Source organism: Camponotus vicinus, unplaced genomic scaffold (assembly GCF_025532165.1).
Source record: "Camponotus vicinus isolate PSW18456_S1 unplaced genomic scaffold, iyCamVici1.0 SCAF_14, whole genome shotgun sequence".
Taxonomy (NCBI): Eukaryota; Metazoa; Arthropoda; class Insecta; order Hymenoptera; family Formicidae; genus Camponotus; species Camponotus vicinus.
The window spans coordinates 5217225-5233957 of record NW_028141950.1 but is presented as its reverse complement, the minus strand read 5'-3'; the positions used below and the strand labels follow the sequence as shown (position 1 = coordinate 5233957).

The 16733-nt window shown below is 38.4% G+C and overlaps 1 protein-coding gene across 4 annotated transcripts in view; it reads left to right on the top strand.

The window, feature by feature from the left end:
* Positions 1–36: 36 nt before the first annotated feature.
* The window catches only part of LOC145965470 (uncharacterized), a 117834-nt gene continuing 101137 nt past the window's right edge, over positions 37–16733 (top strand). The window contains exons 1-3 of one of the 4 annotated variants that reach the window (XM_083089051.1): positions 37–1109; positions 4176–4596; positions 5890–7000. In XM_083089051.1, coding sequence (XP_082945177.1) covers positions 6972–7000 — 29 coding nt within the window. In that variant the 5' untranslated portion in view covers positions 37–1109; positions 4176–4596; positions 5890–6971. Of the gene's footprint in view, positions 1110–1278; positions 1446–4175; positions 4597–5889; positions 7001–16733 lie in introns of those variants that run through there. The other 3 variants (XM_083089050.1, XM_083089049.1, XM_083089052.1) reach the window with 3 other exon arrangements.

Sequence of the window (16733 nt, the reverse complement as noted above, 5' to 3'; positions counted from 1 at the left end):
ACACAAACACGCGCGTACATATATGCGCTCTCGCCGCGAGCGCCGAGTCGTCGGGGGAAGGAGCGAGGAGGAGGAGGAGGAGGAGGGGGCGGCGGGAGACGAGGCGCGCGCGCGGCGGGACGTTGCTTGCGCGTACTGTCCAGCAGCGCTCGCGAGGAGGAGGTTCGCGCCAGCCGAAGAGAGGATGAGAAGAGCGGCGAGGCCGGCGGCCGCGACGCGCTATTTCGCGACCGGATAGACCCTTCTGGAAGGCTCGCGCGCGCCTCGCGACATCGTCATCCTCGTCGTCGTCGCCGTCGTCGACGACGACGGTGCGCTGACACGCGCGTACTTGGACACACGTGCGAAGCCCGAGTATAAAGGAGCTCGGAGCGTCCACTCGCGTATCCCGTGGCGCCCCGCTGTGTTTTTCTGCGGAAAGATCGCGAGCGAAGGAGAAGGAGAAGAAGAGGAAGAGAAGACGGAGAGAGAGGAGAGCGAGCGGACACATCGCCGCTCGTTTCTCGGATATTCCTCTCGCAGCTGGCGGTGCCCGCGTCGTTTCCGTCGAGTTTTTTCGGAGCAGACTCTGGAAAGGAAAAAAAGGAACGAGAGGGGGAAGACACGGACGGACAATCTCGACCTCAAACTACGACGCGCCGGTGGGGAGGAAGTGGCATCGTCGTCGTTTCGCGAATAACAAAGTCGGCCGCGTACATATATATATATATATATATATATATACACAGTGTCGGCGAATAACGCAGCGTTATCGTCGCTCTCGCCGCGTTCGCGGCGTCGTCGGCGCGAATATAATGCACAGCGGCAGCGGCGCGCCGGATCGCGCGCGGCGCCGCAAGAAAGCAGCGGCCGGGTTTCCACTCCGTTCCGTTTTTATTCGCTCGTCGGACGGTCCGCTGCTCCGCTGAGAGTCAAGTTCGTCGCGCTCCGCTGTGCGCGCCGCCGCGCCGCGCCGCATCCGCGCACTGGCGCGCTCTCGCGCGCAGCGCACACCGTCAGCTCGGCGCTTTCGATTGTGCGTCGTGGGCTTTCCATCCGTCTACCTGCTCCCCCTGACGTCTCCACTCCAGTGACGTGCGCCGAGGGAGCGACAGAGACCACGGATAAAGGTGCGTGCTCCTTTTCCGTCTCCCTTTACGTGTATACGGAATTTTTCGATCGATCGCGAGTGTCTGTTTCCTCTCGCCATTAGTGTTTTTTGCACACTTGCATTTTTTCCCCCTTGTTTTTCGATAACGAGCGAAAGATGGCACCGAGAGGAGCGCGTCTAGCGTTGTTTGTTTTGAAGGTTAACGCGTGACATTGGACCGAGGAGCCGTTTTGATCGATCGTATTAAGTAACGTGGGAGCTTGCGAATCGCGGGATATTATCGAAGGAGGAGCTATTTGAATAATGTTGAATTTACGCGGTTATAAACGCACATCTGTCATCCTTTGAAAATTCTGTAAATATTTTTCTGCAATCTTACTTATTTTTTAGCGAGGAAAAAAGTCCCAACAAAGGACGCGTTATTTGAAATTTCGAGTAAAACAAGCGTTGCGTAAATTATGTTTCGTATCAAAACGGTGTACGAAAAAACCTTTACGTGTTGCGATTTCCTTGCTAAGGTATGCGAGGTTTCCGCGCGCTGCGTTTTCGCTCTAAAAATGTAAATATATACGCGAAGGCCGCTTTTAGGGCAAATTCCGCAATTTTGCTCCGGGACGGTGATTATATTCGGCCTAACATTTTACACGCGTTCTTTATCCTCGGGGAAGCCGCGATCGCCAACGATTGATTACTTTATGGCGCGACTAATACATTTCTCGAAGCAAATAAACATACGTATATATATGTATCTTCCTCTTAGCATTTTTTTTTTCGTATCCTTTCGGGCCTCCAGGGGCCGAATCACGATAATGGGAGGATAAAAATTGGACAATGGCAGTGGCACATTCTACGAACGAATGTGGTGCCCGTCTAATTTCGGTCCCGTGAATTCCCTCATTTCTGCGTTAAACTTTTTCTCGGTCTAATGAGCTCCAGAGAGCCACGGTCGTCCTAAGGGCATGTCACGCGATCGTATCGCCTAAGCCGGCCTATTCGGGGAAGTTACAATGTACTCGCATTGTGTGTACGCGCCGTCACGAAATTGTATAGGCTTTCGATATTCCGACGTGTGTTTCGAGAACTGCTCGTACAAGGTGCCTGAGAACTACACGGCGGTTACGCAAAATCTTTTATTTTTCTCCACAAAAAAGATCCGCGAAACACATCGTATCTTTGTTCCCCGCCCCCTCCCTTTTTTTTTCTTTTAAACTACTATGTGTCGGAATTGGCCATTTTGGGAGAATCTAAAAGGAAGCCGATATTTTCGTGTGCTATATATCCTTTTATATTTAATAACGCCCAGTATGCTGATATTTTTATACATATTTAACGTGTGATGTATATTATATTGTGTTAAATTATTAATCAAGGATATGATGTAGCGTTTAATTCTGTTTTTTTTTTTAGTAATTTTTATTTACAAAAGCAATAATTATAATGTAAAAATTGTTAATAGAATATTTAATAGAATTTAGAAATCTAATAAAGAGAGAGAGAGAGAGAGAGAGAAGAATGATGGCTATAATATCGATAAAAAATTATTAGAATTATATTCACACATGGCTTTTTGATCTCTGTGTGTACTTGATAAATCGACAAAGTTACGAGAGTTTTTCAAGGTCTTTTAAATTACGTAACACGGGGGCAACAAGGGTTATTTAAATGGGCTCACACTTCAAGTGCTAACCTCACACGCTGATGTCGTAAACATTACGACCCAAGTCGATGGGACTGGACTGTACATTTCTCGCTCTCTTCCTCGGTATCGAGTCTAATCGGCATTTTCTTTAATTGGAACGGTTTTCAAGGAATTCGATTTCAACTGCTTATTACTGCAAATTGCATCAATTTACTTGTCATAAAATAATAATCGTAAACATTGCAAAATAATCTTCTCACTTTTAGAAATTTTATGGAAAAAGATATTGAAATAAATTTTTTACATTTATTTTTAACTCATGTTTTTCTCATATATTTATCTCGATGGAAAATATTTTTATAAATTAATTAATATTTTTAATTATAAATCAATAAATTATAAATTAATTTTTATTAAATATTTTCTAATAATTCAATAATAAAACATTTAAATGCGCATCTTAAAAATCCCAAAATATTTACATGCATTTCTGTATATTTTTCACGCGATTATTATTTCGATGGCAACCGTCTTGCTTGGATAAAATGATACGGGGTAAAAAATGACGGTTGCAATTAAGCCGTGTTTCTCGCGTGACGTGAGCATATCCTAAGCGAGCGTTACATATAATTTGGAGGAGATCTGAAAACGATGATTGACGACGCAGCGTTCCTCTTAGCGCGAATGCAACGCGACGTCGGAATTAATTACATTCGGCGCATTTGAGGCGTGAATTCGACGAATGACGAGGCGCGTTCAAGTACGCGCGAAGCCGAAAAAACACGGGCCAATCGCTCCGCCGCGGCCTCTAAATTCACGCTGTGTGACCGTGTGTGTCCGTGATTTTCGCAATCACACTTGTAACGGCTCGCTGAACGATGACTCACTTAATATATAGCAAGAAAAATGTTTTATGCGCCATATAATAGACGTTTTTAAAATATTTACACTCGCGACTTAAATGGGGTAATGTCTCTTTAAAAGGATAGTTTGATCCTTGAAGATGTCTCGAAACCCTTTTGACCTAAATTTTGCCGACGTAGAAAAAAGCTTAATTTAATAACAAATGGATTTGATTTTATTTAGAATTAAAATTAATTGTGTTAATATAAATCTGATTTTTTAAATTAAAACTTGTATTAATAAAACAAAAATGATCTATAATAATATTTATTTCAAGTTAATGAACCGAAAACTCTTTAACGAATTAAAATAAATTTCGTTCGGATTTAAATAAAGCGAATTAATGCTGTATAAAAATAATCCTTCTTTTCAATTGTTTCATTATTAATATAATTTTAAAATCTCGCGTCAATTTATTCACTAGTCATAGTAACCTTGAAATACAACGTAAAAATTATTACCGGATGAATCCGTGTTCTCAGAAAATTCGTTCCATCTTATTTCTTAATTGATACAATTTTAATTCGGCAAATTTAATTGTAGGAGCTCGGGGACAGCCAGAAAAATATTCGGCGGTGCGTCGTAAATTCGCGACGGGCGGAGCATCGTCGACGTCGACGACGACCAGCCGACGACGATATCGATCTCCCGAGTTTTCCTAAACGCGCCCACGGTCTACATATGTTTCGGAAGCAGGAGAATGGGCCGTGTGGACATGCGCCGCGCATGCACGCACCCGGGGCTATTGTATTAATGGCAGTGCCTCTCCTCGTCGAACGCGACGCCATGTGATGCGCGTGGTTACATCGCGGGCTACACGACGACGGGAACAGCGACAGTTGTTGTGTGCTGCCGAGTGGCGATTTCGAAACCTGTCATTAGTTGCGGATGCGTTTAACCTTCCCGCTTGCCCCGCCTCGCCGAAAAATAGGGAAAAACGCGGCGAGCGTTCCCGCGACTTTAGGTGAGCGCGATTTCGCTAGAGCAGGAATGCGTCGTGTGCGACTGTCTTCGGAAAATAATGCTCGATTAAAAGAATTATCGATTGACATGTAATAACGTAAACGTTCATCTCGAAAATGATCAAGGTTGAGTGACTATTTTAGCGACTTTACAGGCGAATTTTTAATCTTGAAAATCGCTATTATCTCGTAGATTTAATTTTTATGTAATAATTGGAGTTGCATTTTTCTCTCTCTTATATATTATATTTATTTTCTGTTTTATATTGCACGTATACGTTCGAGTAATATAATTTTCAAAAATGTGCAGTGATAAAATTTATTTCCAGTACAATAGACGCAATCCTGCGAGTACATTACGTTATCTCGTAAAGTGTCACAATGGGTAACATTGTTCTGGTAAAATGAAGGTTACACTCGTGCTGTCTTTCTTTCTTTCTACGCTATTGTGTGGAAAAATATAACGACGTATCTTAAAAGATGTATAATTAATTTCTCTCATATACACTATCTCTCTCTCTCTCTATCTATTTATAATTATCGTACCATATATAACAATTTTTTGCAATTATATTATTATTTTATTTCGATAATCATAGAAAAACAAACGACAAAATATTTGATTAAATATATTTTATTTTCATCACAAAATAAATACATAATAATTGAAATAATAATAAGTAATAATGATTGAAATAATTGAAACGATAATAATGATTGAAGTCATTGGAATAATAATGAATAATGATATAATTGAAATAATAATAAATGATGGTGAAATAATTGAAATAATAATAAATAATAGTGAAATAATTGAAATAATAATAATAGCAAACTAACAGCTAAATTCAGCAACTAATATGAAAGCAATTAATGATAAAAAAAGAACAATATATGATAATAGTGTTTATAAAAATGATGTATATTTACACAGAGAGAGAAAGAGAGGGAAAGAGAAAGAGAAAGAGATAAATCCAGATTTAAATCTCAACTGTTATTCTTGTCTCACTCGGACAAGAGGTATCAATAATCATTTGTTCGCTAATAATTCCGCTGATTACCTCACAAATGAGACACAACGACTACGCGCGCGCTACGATCTCGTCAACGAATGCAAATGCGTCAAACCTAACGTGTAACGCGTTTGACGTAACGCGCGACGCAATCCTTCTTACCCGTCCCGCTTGTTTAACGTGTTATGTGGACATGTTTTATAGCACGATACTCTTTTTTTTTTCTTTCTTTCTCGACAGTTATCACTCTCACTCACTTGCGTTTATTGTTATCGTTTCCAGGTTCGACCCCGCTCACGACCTACCCGACGCAAAAAACCGTTGAACTTGACGGACTTGAAAAAAAAAAAAACTGCAGGAGGATCAACAGGATCCTTAGCGACGGGAAGGAACTCCGGTTCAAGCAAGATCCTACTCGTGGAAGATCCTGTGGAGCTTTCGGCGGCAGGAAGAGTTTGAACTAAAAAACGACTTCGCTCTCAAGCTCTCGAGGAGAGATCGAAAACATCGGAAATAATCTGTCGAGGGGAAGAAGAGAATCGAAGAGAGGCCCGGTTCTTCGGGGAAGAGACACTCCCACTGCTCGTGCTACGGACCCACCCTGACGACGTGTACGCGTCTCGATAGAGAGATCACGTCCATCATCGATCACGCCATCGCCCTCGGTTGAGCCGAGGCCGCTCGAAATTCTGTCGTGATCGTGAGCCGATTCGTGCAAGGCAACGTTTCTCGCCTGCACCTGCCCGTCTGTGTATCCTTCGGAGTGGAAGAGAGAGAGAAGAAGGAGGCGGGAGAGAGAGAGGAGAAAAGAGACGGCGTGCTCGACAGTGGCACGGGCTATATCGAATGTCGTCGAGCTCGGGAAGACGACTAGGAATCATCAGCGGAAGGATGATGCAGCTTCCAACTCATCACCGGATGTCACCGTCGAGCTCTGTCGGCTAATCGGCGATTAATCGAGAACGATAGCCACTCGCGCGTGTACAACTTCCGAGGTATCTCTGAAGATACTTTCGGGACACCGTGTGTGTTGTACGATATACGAATCAAGCTGTGAATTCGAACCTCGTTTTTCTCTCTCGTTGGGCTTTTTTTCCTTTTCTTTTTTACTTGAATCGCGACCAAGAGTGTTGATTTCTGTGATACTGGTGCCGCGAGTGATGGTTAACAACCTCGCTTAGTGGTGATATCGACAGTGTGGTGGTGAAAAGTTTTCTTGGTGCGCGAGAGCAGTGGCCACACTAGAAGAGGACGAGAAAGAGAGGAGAAGAAAGTCTCTCGCGTGTACGCGTGACTCTCAATTCATTACCACGGATCTCCCTCGGCAATTCGACGCCGCGCCCACCCTTGATGAGAGGAGGCACATGTCCATTGCTGCCGCTGAAAATGCAGGGTGAGTCTTTCGCAGATCCATTTGTCTTGGTTACAATTATCATTTGTCGTGCGAGCCTTCACGGCGCCCAACCAGATTAAATCGGACAGTTGAAGAACAATGCGAGGTAATAATTTTTGGAGAACGAGACAGTTAATGTCCCGGGAATATGTTGCGAAAGTATGTAGTCTTTTCAGTCCGAAGGCGATAAATAAATTCATATAGCACCTGTAGAGGCATCTAAATATATTAAACCGTTTAAAAACAATGTTTTTTTAAATATTTATAAACAATATTTCTTTAAAAATACTGATATATCTCGATGAAATTTTGACAAAATATTAAAGTTTGGAATTTTGCAGAGTTACAATTATTGAAGAAAAATATTGCTTTTTTTTGGATATAAAATGTGTTGGTTTAAAAAAAATTTATTGTTATATAAAAGTTATATTTTTACATTTTTCTTCATTTTAAATTGTAAAACGAAAAACACAAGCCTCTGGCACAATTATGTATTGTATATGTTTTTAAAGTGACTTGTAATTGTTTCGCGAACTATTTTAAATAATTTATAATGTTTGCAAATTGCCCGATTTAATTATAGCGTCCGGCTACGACTTTGATTAATTCAGGAGCAATTAAATTCAATTTTTATAAGTTCATGATGAAGAACATATGTATCCTAATTTTAGATATAAGTCGAAATGTTGATTGAAAAATTTCAAATTGAAAATGTCTACCAATCGCTCTACATAAACCGTATATATATTGCTTTTTATATACAATCTAAATATGTTTCTAATCGAATATAAGATGGAAATTGGATCTAATTGGATTTAATTGTTCACACAATGGTTCGAATAGCTTCTGTCGAACATGTTATTAATGAAGACTTGACATTGAAACTCTACAAGTGCCAAAAGTAAAATATCTCAAGATGTAAAAAGCTGTTTAAAAATAATATTTTATCTATTTAAAAGTTTAATTAATATTTTATTTATTTAAGGAGGAAACCATGAAAAAGATATATTTTATATCCCACAAATTTTTATATAATCTCTATATTTTATAACTTAATAATTTTTATAATCTATTAAAATTCAGACTTTATTTATTCTCCTTGATATACAAAATCTTCTCTAATAAAAAATATTTTTTTGGCATAATGTATACTAAATTATTGCAAAGTATTTCTTATACATCTTAGATTTTCCTCTCATAACAAATATTATAAATATATATAGCACTTGTGTAGTTTTTTATGTGAAATCTTCAAACGTTTATTGCTCGAAACACGTTTCCGTTATTCGAGAATCCGATTTAAGATACAATCGAAATTGGGGTATCGATATTTCTATCATTCCGCGAAATGTCAAACGGGGTAAATCAGGATCAGAAGAATTGTCGCGAAGAGGAGGGGTAGACTGGTATTTATAAATTCCCCTTTATAGATACGTTCATTGTTCGATGCTTTGCAGGTTATTAGGATGTTTTTAGTTATTTAGGGTAATGTCCTGACCGGGTCACCGGTCGATCGGTTTAATATCATGTTGGAACTACGTCAGAGATGCCAATGACGTCACACGCTATCGTCTCTTAATTTCCAGAATTACGCGTGCGCTCGTTGAGCTTGACCGTAGGTCGATTCGCGCGAAAGCGAGAATTAGGTAACATTTATAATAAACCAGGAGAGAGAATTATGTTAGCATTTGAATAACCGAAAGTAGGGCACGTTTTGTGCTCTCCAACTTAAAATTCGTGAAATGTTTCGTAACGCGGCTCACATACCAAGAAATTTATGTCATTCTATATTCACTATGAAAAGTAGATGATATATTTCTATAATTCTTATGGTCATTTTAATAGAAATAAATTGCAATGAAATTCTTTATTATTTTTTAACATCCGAATTTTTTTTGAATTTATCACAAGATTGTTCGAATACGTGCTCTTTTAAAGGATGAGGGATTTTTGGGACACTCTGTACGTACCGAGCTAACGTCACTAGTATCAAAGTATCGATACTTTGCTCTTCCGATACTTTCACTTTCGACATCATCCAGATATACAAGGTGTCCCGACTTGTCGCGGTTCCATGCGTGCGCCCAATATGGCGTGTGGAGTGATCGAGGAAAGGAATTGCACTTGACTGGCCGTTATATTTAGGTTTAAGGAGAGAGAGGAGGAGAGCAGGGTCCTTTGAGGCGGCCCCGCTCCTGCCGTTTGCTCCTTTTTCGGGGAGTACCTGTCTCGCATCTTCCTCGGGCATCTTCCACGCAGTTTCCACATCGAACCCTATCCTCCCCCTCCCCCGATTCCTCTGCAGGTCTGTTTATATACCTGGGAGATATATATATACCCTCCCTCGTATCCTGTGCGATGACGGGGCCCCTCCTTCGTAGACATTTAAGTATCCGTTGCCGCCGCTATCAAACGACCGCCAACTATTCTTTTGCATCTCTCCGTCCCGACTATCGCTAATAACGGCCGGGATCGGGATTTTTCGCGGATAATAGGGAAGGAAATAATCGCACGGCGAAATTATGGCTCGTACGATAGATATATACGGCGCGAGACGTACGGGACTTAATTGGATTTATCGTAAATTTTCTTTTTATTGTTACCCATTTATCTTTAGGCTTTTATTTGGACTATTTTTATTTGTGCGATTTTTTTAATATGCTTACATAATTTTTATAATAATAATTTATAGACAAGATTTATATTTTTTTAATTATATTTATTAATTATATTCTATTAATTATATTTATTAATTTTATTTATCAATTATATTTATTAATGATATTTATCAATTATATTTTATTAATGATATTTATTAATTATATTTTATTAATTACATTTTTAAAAATTATATTTAAAAAAATTTTACACGCAAGTATCTGTCATCGTGAGAAATTCAGAGCTGAGATTGCGCTGGTTCGAGGTGCCCTCGATTTGTTTTTTATTTTTGGAGTTGGAAAATTAAATGCCCGCGAGATGGTTAAAGTCTCCCGAACCTTCATAATTCTACCGGTAATATCTAACATCGCGTTTAACATTCGCATTTTTCGCCAATAAAATCTGTCTCGCAATAATTTGCGCGTTATGGAAGCACATCGGCCGATAGCTTGAGCGCTTATGGCGTCTCGTTACCAGTCGCAGTATAAGTATACGCAACGCTCTCCGCCTACTTAACACTCCATCGTCGTAATAGATTCCGTTCCGTGGCTGTGTGTTAAATTATCGATAAACTTCTCGCCGCGAGAGATATTCCTGCGGATAGAGCGCTCTTGTGCCGAGTATAAGATATCGCGTAACGACGAGAGAATGCAAGCGTTGCTCACGGAAAACGCGCGTCGCGATAAGTAATTTGCCCGATGATGCGCTCTTTTGAATGTATTGCACCTGCAACATGTATAACGGACAATGAGATATTAGATTTACTGCATTCGATAAGGAAAACATGCGTGCAGTCCTAAGATTTTTTTTAATTTGTTGTGTAAATTTTTTTATTTTTTTTTATAATTTTATAGAAATAATTCTTGAGAGATGACGTTTAGATTACAAATTTGAAAAGGCGTGTAATAAGTCTACGTAAAGATTTAACTCGGGCCGATGACATGACATTCTAATTCGTCCCAACACGTTAGTAAGGCTTCAGGTATCTGCGACTGCGTCCAACAAAGATCGATGTCGTTTTGACCATGGAAAATTATGCGAGAAATGTGTGTGTATTATAATTGAATAGAAGATAAAATTTTATTTAAAATTTTATTTAATAATTTTATAGAAAAATGTTATTTATATTTTATTTTTATAGAATTATGAATATATACGTCAGCTGTTAAATGTCACAAGTATGTCAAAGAAGAAGAGAGGGAGAAAAAATTCAAAAGTGAAAAAAAAATACTTTGTTGCAACAATTATTTAAAAAACTTGCAATTGCTAGATTGAATCTGTTTTTTAAATAAATTTTTCCTACTTATAATTTTCTTCCTTCAATGTTTATTTAATGTCTCAGTAACTTTCAGAAGACTCTCAGAGACTTCGAACATTTATCGTTCGAATGAGATATCGGAGATTATATCGGCATTTAATGTGACACTTAACCGTACATTCATTATTCAAATAGTCAATTATAATATTTCTTTGCAACTGGAATTCGCGCTCGCGTTCCCGCGGTCGATCGCGCGTGAAACGAGTCGCCATCGGTCAAAGACTACGCGAACGCGTAGTAAAACGCACGACGAGAAGTTTTTGAATGCGGCGATACCCGATGTGAGTCACATGCCGCGCACCGGAAAGGTAGGCGCGAGAAAGAGAAAGAGAGCGGCTCGAACGAGGCGCGCGTTGCAAATGAATGCAAGCCGAGCGCGGGAGCTGCATTTTTGCGTTTTAGCCGCACGTGTTTGCGAGGTTTGCCGCTTTTGCGAGGCGCGCCGGGGCCACCGGTTTTGTGCCAGAAAAAGCTCGTACGCACAGCAAAAAAAAACGTTCCCGACATTATAAACAACCTTGTTACGAGATCGCATTTTTTCGAGTAACCGAATACCTTTGTTTTTTTGGAATTTAAATCGACTGATAATGACCACAAGATTCGCTCCAGCGACACGTCCAAGTATTTTGAGAGGAGAGGATGATGTACAAGGGACGTTTAATATATATTGAAATTAAATAATAGTACAATTGTGATATTTAGTAGATGAGGGAATTGATGGGGAGCATCACATTGTCGGGCGCTGTCCTGCGGCCGCAAGTAGCACAGCGTGTACGCAATGCGTCACTGTCGACGCACGCTGCACGCGGCGTGCGAGCCACATGTAGCAAAATAGAAACTTGGCTAGCTGCGGTAGGCGCCGCGTAACCGATCCCGTCGCCGGCGACACAATGTGAGTATCTGTGCGAATACTAAATAACCCGTCGAGAGAGGAGACATACGGGGTGTGTCAAAAAAAACTCGACGTTATCAATATTTCGCGTAGACTAATCCATCGTAAAAAATGTACGAAACGAATACGCTCGTATCGGAAATGATCCTCTCTCTCCGCCTCATTGTTGTCTCGACGCATATGTCAGGAGAGGCGAATATGCGGGACGAAATCGGTCTGATGTTTGCCGAATAGCGAGTAGAGAACGTATCGCGAGTCACGTGGTCGCGACGACGACGAGGCGAGCGTTGTCGAGCCTAGCCGAGCGCACCGGGTCTCGCCGAGTCGGGATATAGATCCTCTCCCTCTCCGGTCTCTGATGTTGCCAGGCCTCCCTCATCATCGTCGAGCCGGCCGGCCGCGACTGTGTGCGTCCGTCCGTCCGTCCGTCCATCCGTCCGTCTGTCCGTCCATCCATCCATTCCATTCGTGCGGGAAAAATAACGTCGCCTTGGCTTTCTTTCCTTATCTTACTATCCTCGCGTCATCGCGTTGACCGCGTTTCGCGTTTCCTCGCAAAATTCCTCGCCCTCGGGAAACTCGTCGTCGCGGAAGTCGGGATTATTTCGACGAGAACAAAGACGACGGCACCGACGGGGGGGGGGGGGGGGAAAGGCGCTACGGCGACCATAATTATCGGTTATTGATTTTCGTTAATGCGCACGACCGTCGTATTCGCGGACGACGACGACGACGACAACGGGAGGAGACGTGGCGTAAACTAGGATATCAGCGCACGCCGGGAAGCGTGCTCTCTCTCTCTCTATGAGAGGACATCGTCGGCGGAGAGACATCTGCGCGGCGTTTGTTGTCGCTGCTATCGGTGTCCAAGGCAGTGCATGCTTTTACAACGTTGTAAATTTTATAGCCTTGTCGAACCACCGACGTTAACTTTAACGCGAGTTCCGGTAACTAGGATGTCTCTGATTTCTGCATTTCTTCGTCCTTTTGTCCCGAGAATTTCATTCCTTTTCTTTTTGCCTTCTTTTTAGAAAATGTAAAATCTCTGATCGAAAGAATTTTGAAAAAAAAAAAAAACGATTTTTCAGAAATACTATAAAATTTCTCTCTATAAATTAATTTAATAATATAATAATAATTTAATAATATAATAATATATTTAATAATGTATTAATTTAATAATATACATACACTTATTTAATTTTCATTTATCTTGCAGTACTTGAAATGATAATATTGTTATCGTAAACAATGATTTTACAAATATGTCATAATTCACGGTGCAATAAAGTACAATACGCAAGTACAGGATACATTTTGAGAGAGGTATCGCACAATATTGATGAAACTAATAAAAAAAATCTTAATCTAAATAAACTGCAAGCTTAATTTCGCGATTATCTGTTATTTCTACTGGCTAAATGACACTATCTTGGGTTTGCAAGCGCATGATAACGAATGATAAGGGGCGGTATGAAGCGGTTAGTATATCGAGTAGCTTGTGAGATAATTTGATGTCGTGGCTCATTAAATATTACTACGACGATTGCTTCGTAAATTTTATACGAATCTTATACTATAGCTCGCATGATTACGTAATGATTTGTTTCTTCTCGGTTCCGCCTTCTTTCTCAAAGCAAAATTTTCTCGTCATCTTTGAATAACGACGAGAAGACTTAATTTTCTAAATTAAAATATGACCAATTATTTAATATTTTAAAAAATTAGGATTAAAAATATATAGAAAAATAAGTCTTTATTTATCCTAGAAAAAAATTTTTTATTACGAATTATTTTCCAAGGATAAATAAAGACTCTTACTTTTCTATATAATTTTAATCCTAATTTTTCATCTTTTAAAGATTTCTAATTTTTTTAACACTTATTTTTCTATATATTTTTTATACACAGAAAAAAGGACATTCTTGTTTTGAAAATATATTTAGTTTTAACATGGAAATCTTGAAAAGTGATTTTATTGCGTTAATTTAAGAAAAATATAATTGCTTGAATAATTGCTTACTTGAATGAAGCCATTTTAGATAGTTTGATCAAGAAAAATATATTCTTATGATTTAAGATTTAATTTTCTTGAATGGAAAAGAAACAATGTTAGATAGAAAATAACATTTTTAAATCAAATATTATAATTTTCTTAAAGTAGAATTAAATAATTATATATTCTTGAAGTGACAATTACAATATTAAAATAAGACTATAAAATTGTTGAAATTTAAAATTATTAAATTCTTCTAAGAAGATTATAAATTGTTGCGTATATACGAAACAATGAACGCGTTAGTTTAAGTATATAAGTTTTGATTTGACACTTATTTTTTTCTGTGTACACATATTAAAATTTAAGAAAGCGATGTTTACCGAATATAAAAAAAGTTTTGGACCACAGGGTGTTGATTCGACAGAGAGATGCTCGTACTTATACTCGACTACACAGTTTGCTTTTTATCGCGCTCTCGAGGGATAGAATTATGGTGCACCGCAAAAATCGCGATACCGATTCGCACGATTCGAGGAAAGATCCGAGGTCCGTCAGTTTCTCAGCCGTCCGAACTATCTGCGAACACGCACGATGAGGTAGAACAAAGAAGGAGATGTTACATCATCATCGCATCGCGATGCTTGGCAAGTCCAATGACGCGAGTGGACAAGACAATTCGGTTACTATCTCGAAAGAGAGAAAGAGAGGGTACAATTTGACAGGAGCGTCTTGTGTTTAATCCCGCTGACGATCAATTTCTCTTTCTTCCCGTTGTCTTCTCTCAATTCGACTGCCGTCCTCGAAAACTACCCGCGAACAGAAAAAGAAACAAAGGGAAAGTTGTATTGTTTGAATCGAGAGAGAGAGAAAGTGTCTTATATTTTTTTTTATCGCAAAAATTTTACTTTGTTTTCTGGACAAAGATTTTTTTGCGATATATTTTTTCTTTGTTCCTATCTTTCGGAGATACGCGACCTCGATGGTTTCAAAGCGCTATTGTTTAGTATTAATAAAATTATCTCGTTTACGCAGATAAGAAGACGTATGTGTCTTATTTTTTGTTTTTATAATTATTTGGAAACGAAAATTTTCACATTGTACTCGCGACAACTTTGCATTTCATAAAGATGCAGAGACACGTAATCACATGTTAAAATTCTTTATTATTCTCACCTTCGGTGAGCAATGAATTATATTGTAACGATTAATTAACATACAATTCGAATGGCGCCGCTTAACGTATAATTTTTTTCACGTATTGTCATCAACTTTCAGATTTGCCTATCAGTTTTGATGCAGTGTCATAGCAAAAGTTAAATTTGCATAAATTTTTATTCAACATTTGCAAAGTTTAGTATACGAGAATGTCTCTTGCATTTTTATGCATGTTAGATTCAGAGACGTGTACAGAAAAAAAATAAGTGTCTAATCAAAACTTATATACAACTAACGCGTTCATTGTTTCATACATACGCAACAATTTATAATCTTCTTAGAAGAATTTAATAATTTTAAATTAGAATTTTTAGAATTTAATAATTTTCAACAATATTATAGTCTTATTTTAATATTGTAATTGTTACCTCAAGAATATAGAATTATTTAATTCCACTTTAGGAAAATTATAATCTTTGATTTAAAAATGTTATTTTCTGTCTAACATTGTTTCTTTTCCATTCAAGAAAATTAAATCTTAAATCATAAGAATATATTTTTCCTGATTGAACTATATAAAATGGCTTCATTCAAGTAAGCAATTATTCAAGCAATTACATTTTTCTTTAATTAACGCAATAAAATCTCATTTCAAGATTTCCATGTTAAAACTAAAGATATTTTCAAAACAAGAATGTCCTTTTTTTCTGTGTGGATTCAAAGAAAGTTATCAATCATTCAACGAAGATGTCGTGTCACGGTTAATATTTCTACGCGATGTAAATTCTTTTTATCATTTGTTAGCAAAAATTTCTACAAGAAAATCCCTCACTTTTTATTACATCCAACGTCTCGATTAATTCTTTCTTCGTAATCGAGTATCGAATTAAAAATCTATTAAGGTGGAGTTCAAGTTGAAAGCGAAGAAATTAACCTGCGAACGCTAGTGGATAAAACGAAGTGTAGTAAAGTCTTAGCCGGCTCTAAGAGTATGATTCGCTCGTATCTTATGTACACATAAGCTCGCTCGGCAGAAGCATAAGGTCGGGGGTCAAAGTAGTCGGATGGTGTGAAACGACAATGGCAATAAGAGAAACGGTTTTTCCAAACGCCGAGGAATAACAACCGGGGAATGTGCGACGATTGCGATCGCTCGCGTGCAAATCTTTATTCTTCCTCCTCTCCCTTTTTGATCGCGCTCTTTAATCTTACAAAATCAAAGGAAGAATGATGTATTTTTTTTTGTCGTTACAATGCAATTTTTACAGAGATTTTTAATTTAATTAAGAACAAGAATACATAATTTAATTTCTTGTATCTAAATAATTTTTATATCAAAAATAAATTTATTTTTAATTTTGTTTGATATAAAAAAATCGTGAAGCTTTCTGAAAAGATTAATAATTTAAATTGAAGCGATAAATGTCTTTGTAGTTTCTAATGTAATTTTTCAAATTATAAACACTTTGTCTTTGTCCCTTAAAAATAAACAACGTTAATATTGTAGTTGTGATATTAATGTTGTTTTATTATAGCATACTTTTCGCAAATTATAGTACGCACAAAATTTAAATTACACTTCCGAATCGTTGTTTTTCTACAAAGCAAGAGCTACTCGTCGTTATTGCGCATCGATCGCTTTCTTTGATTTTATCAGTCGTTGATTATCATTTTCTGTGTCACTGTCAAGATATAATCAAAGCAAATTAAA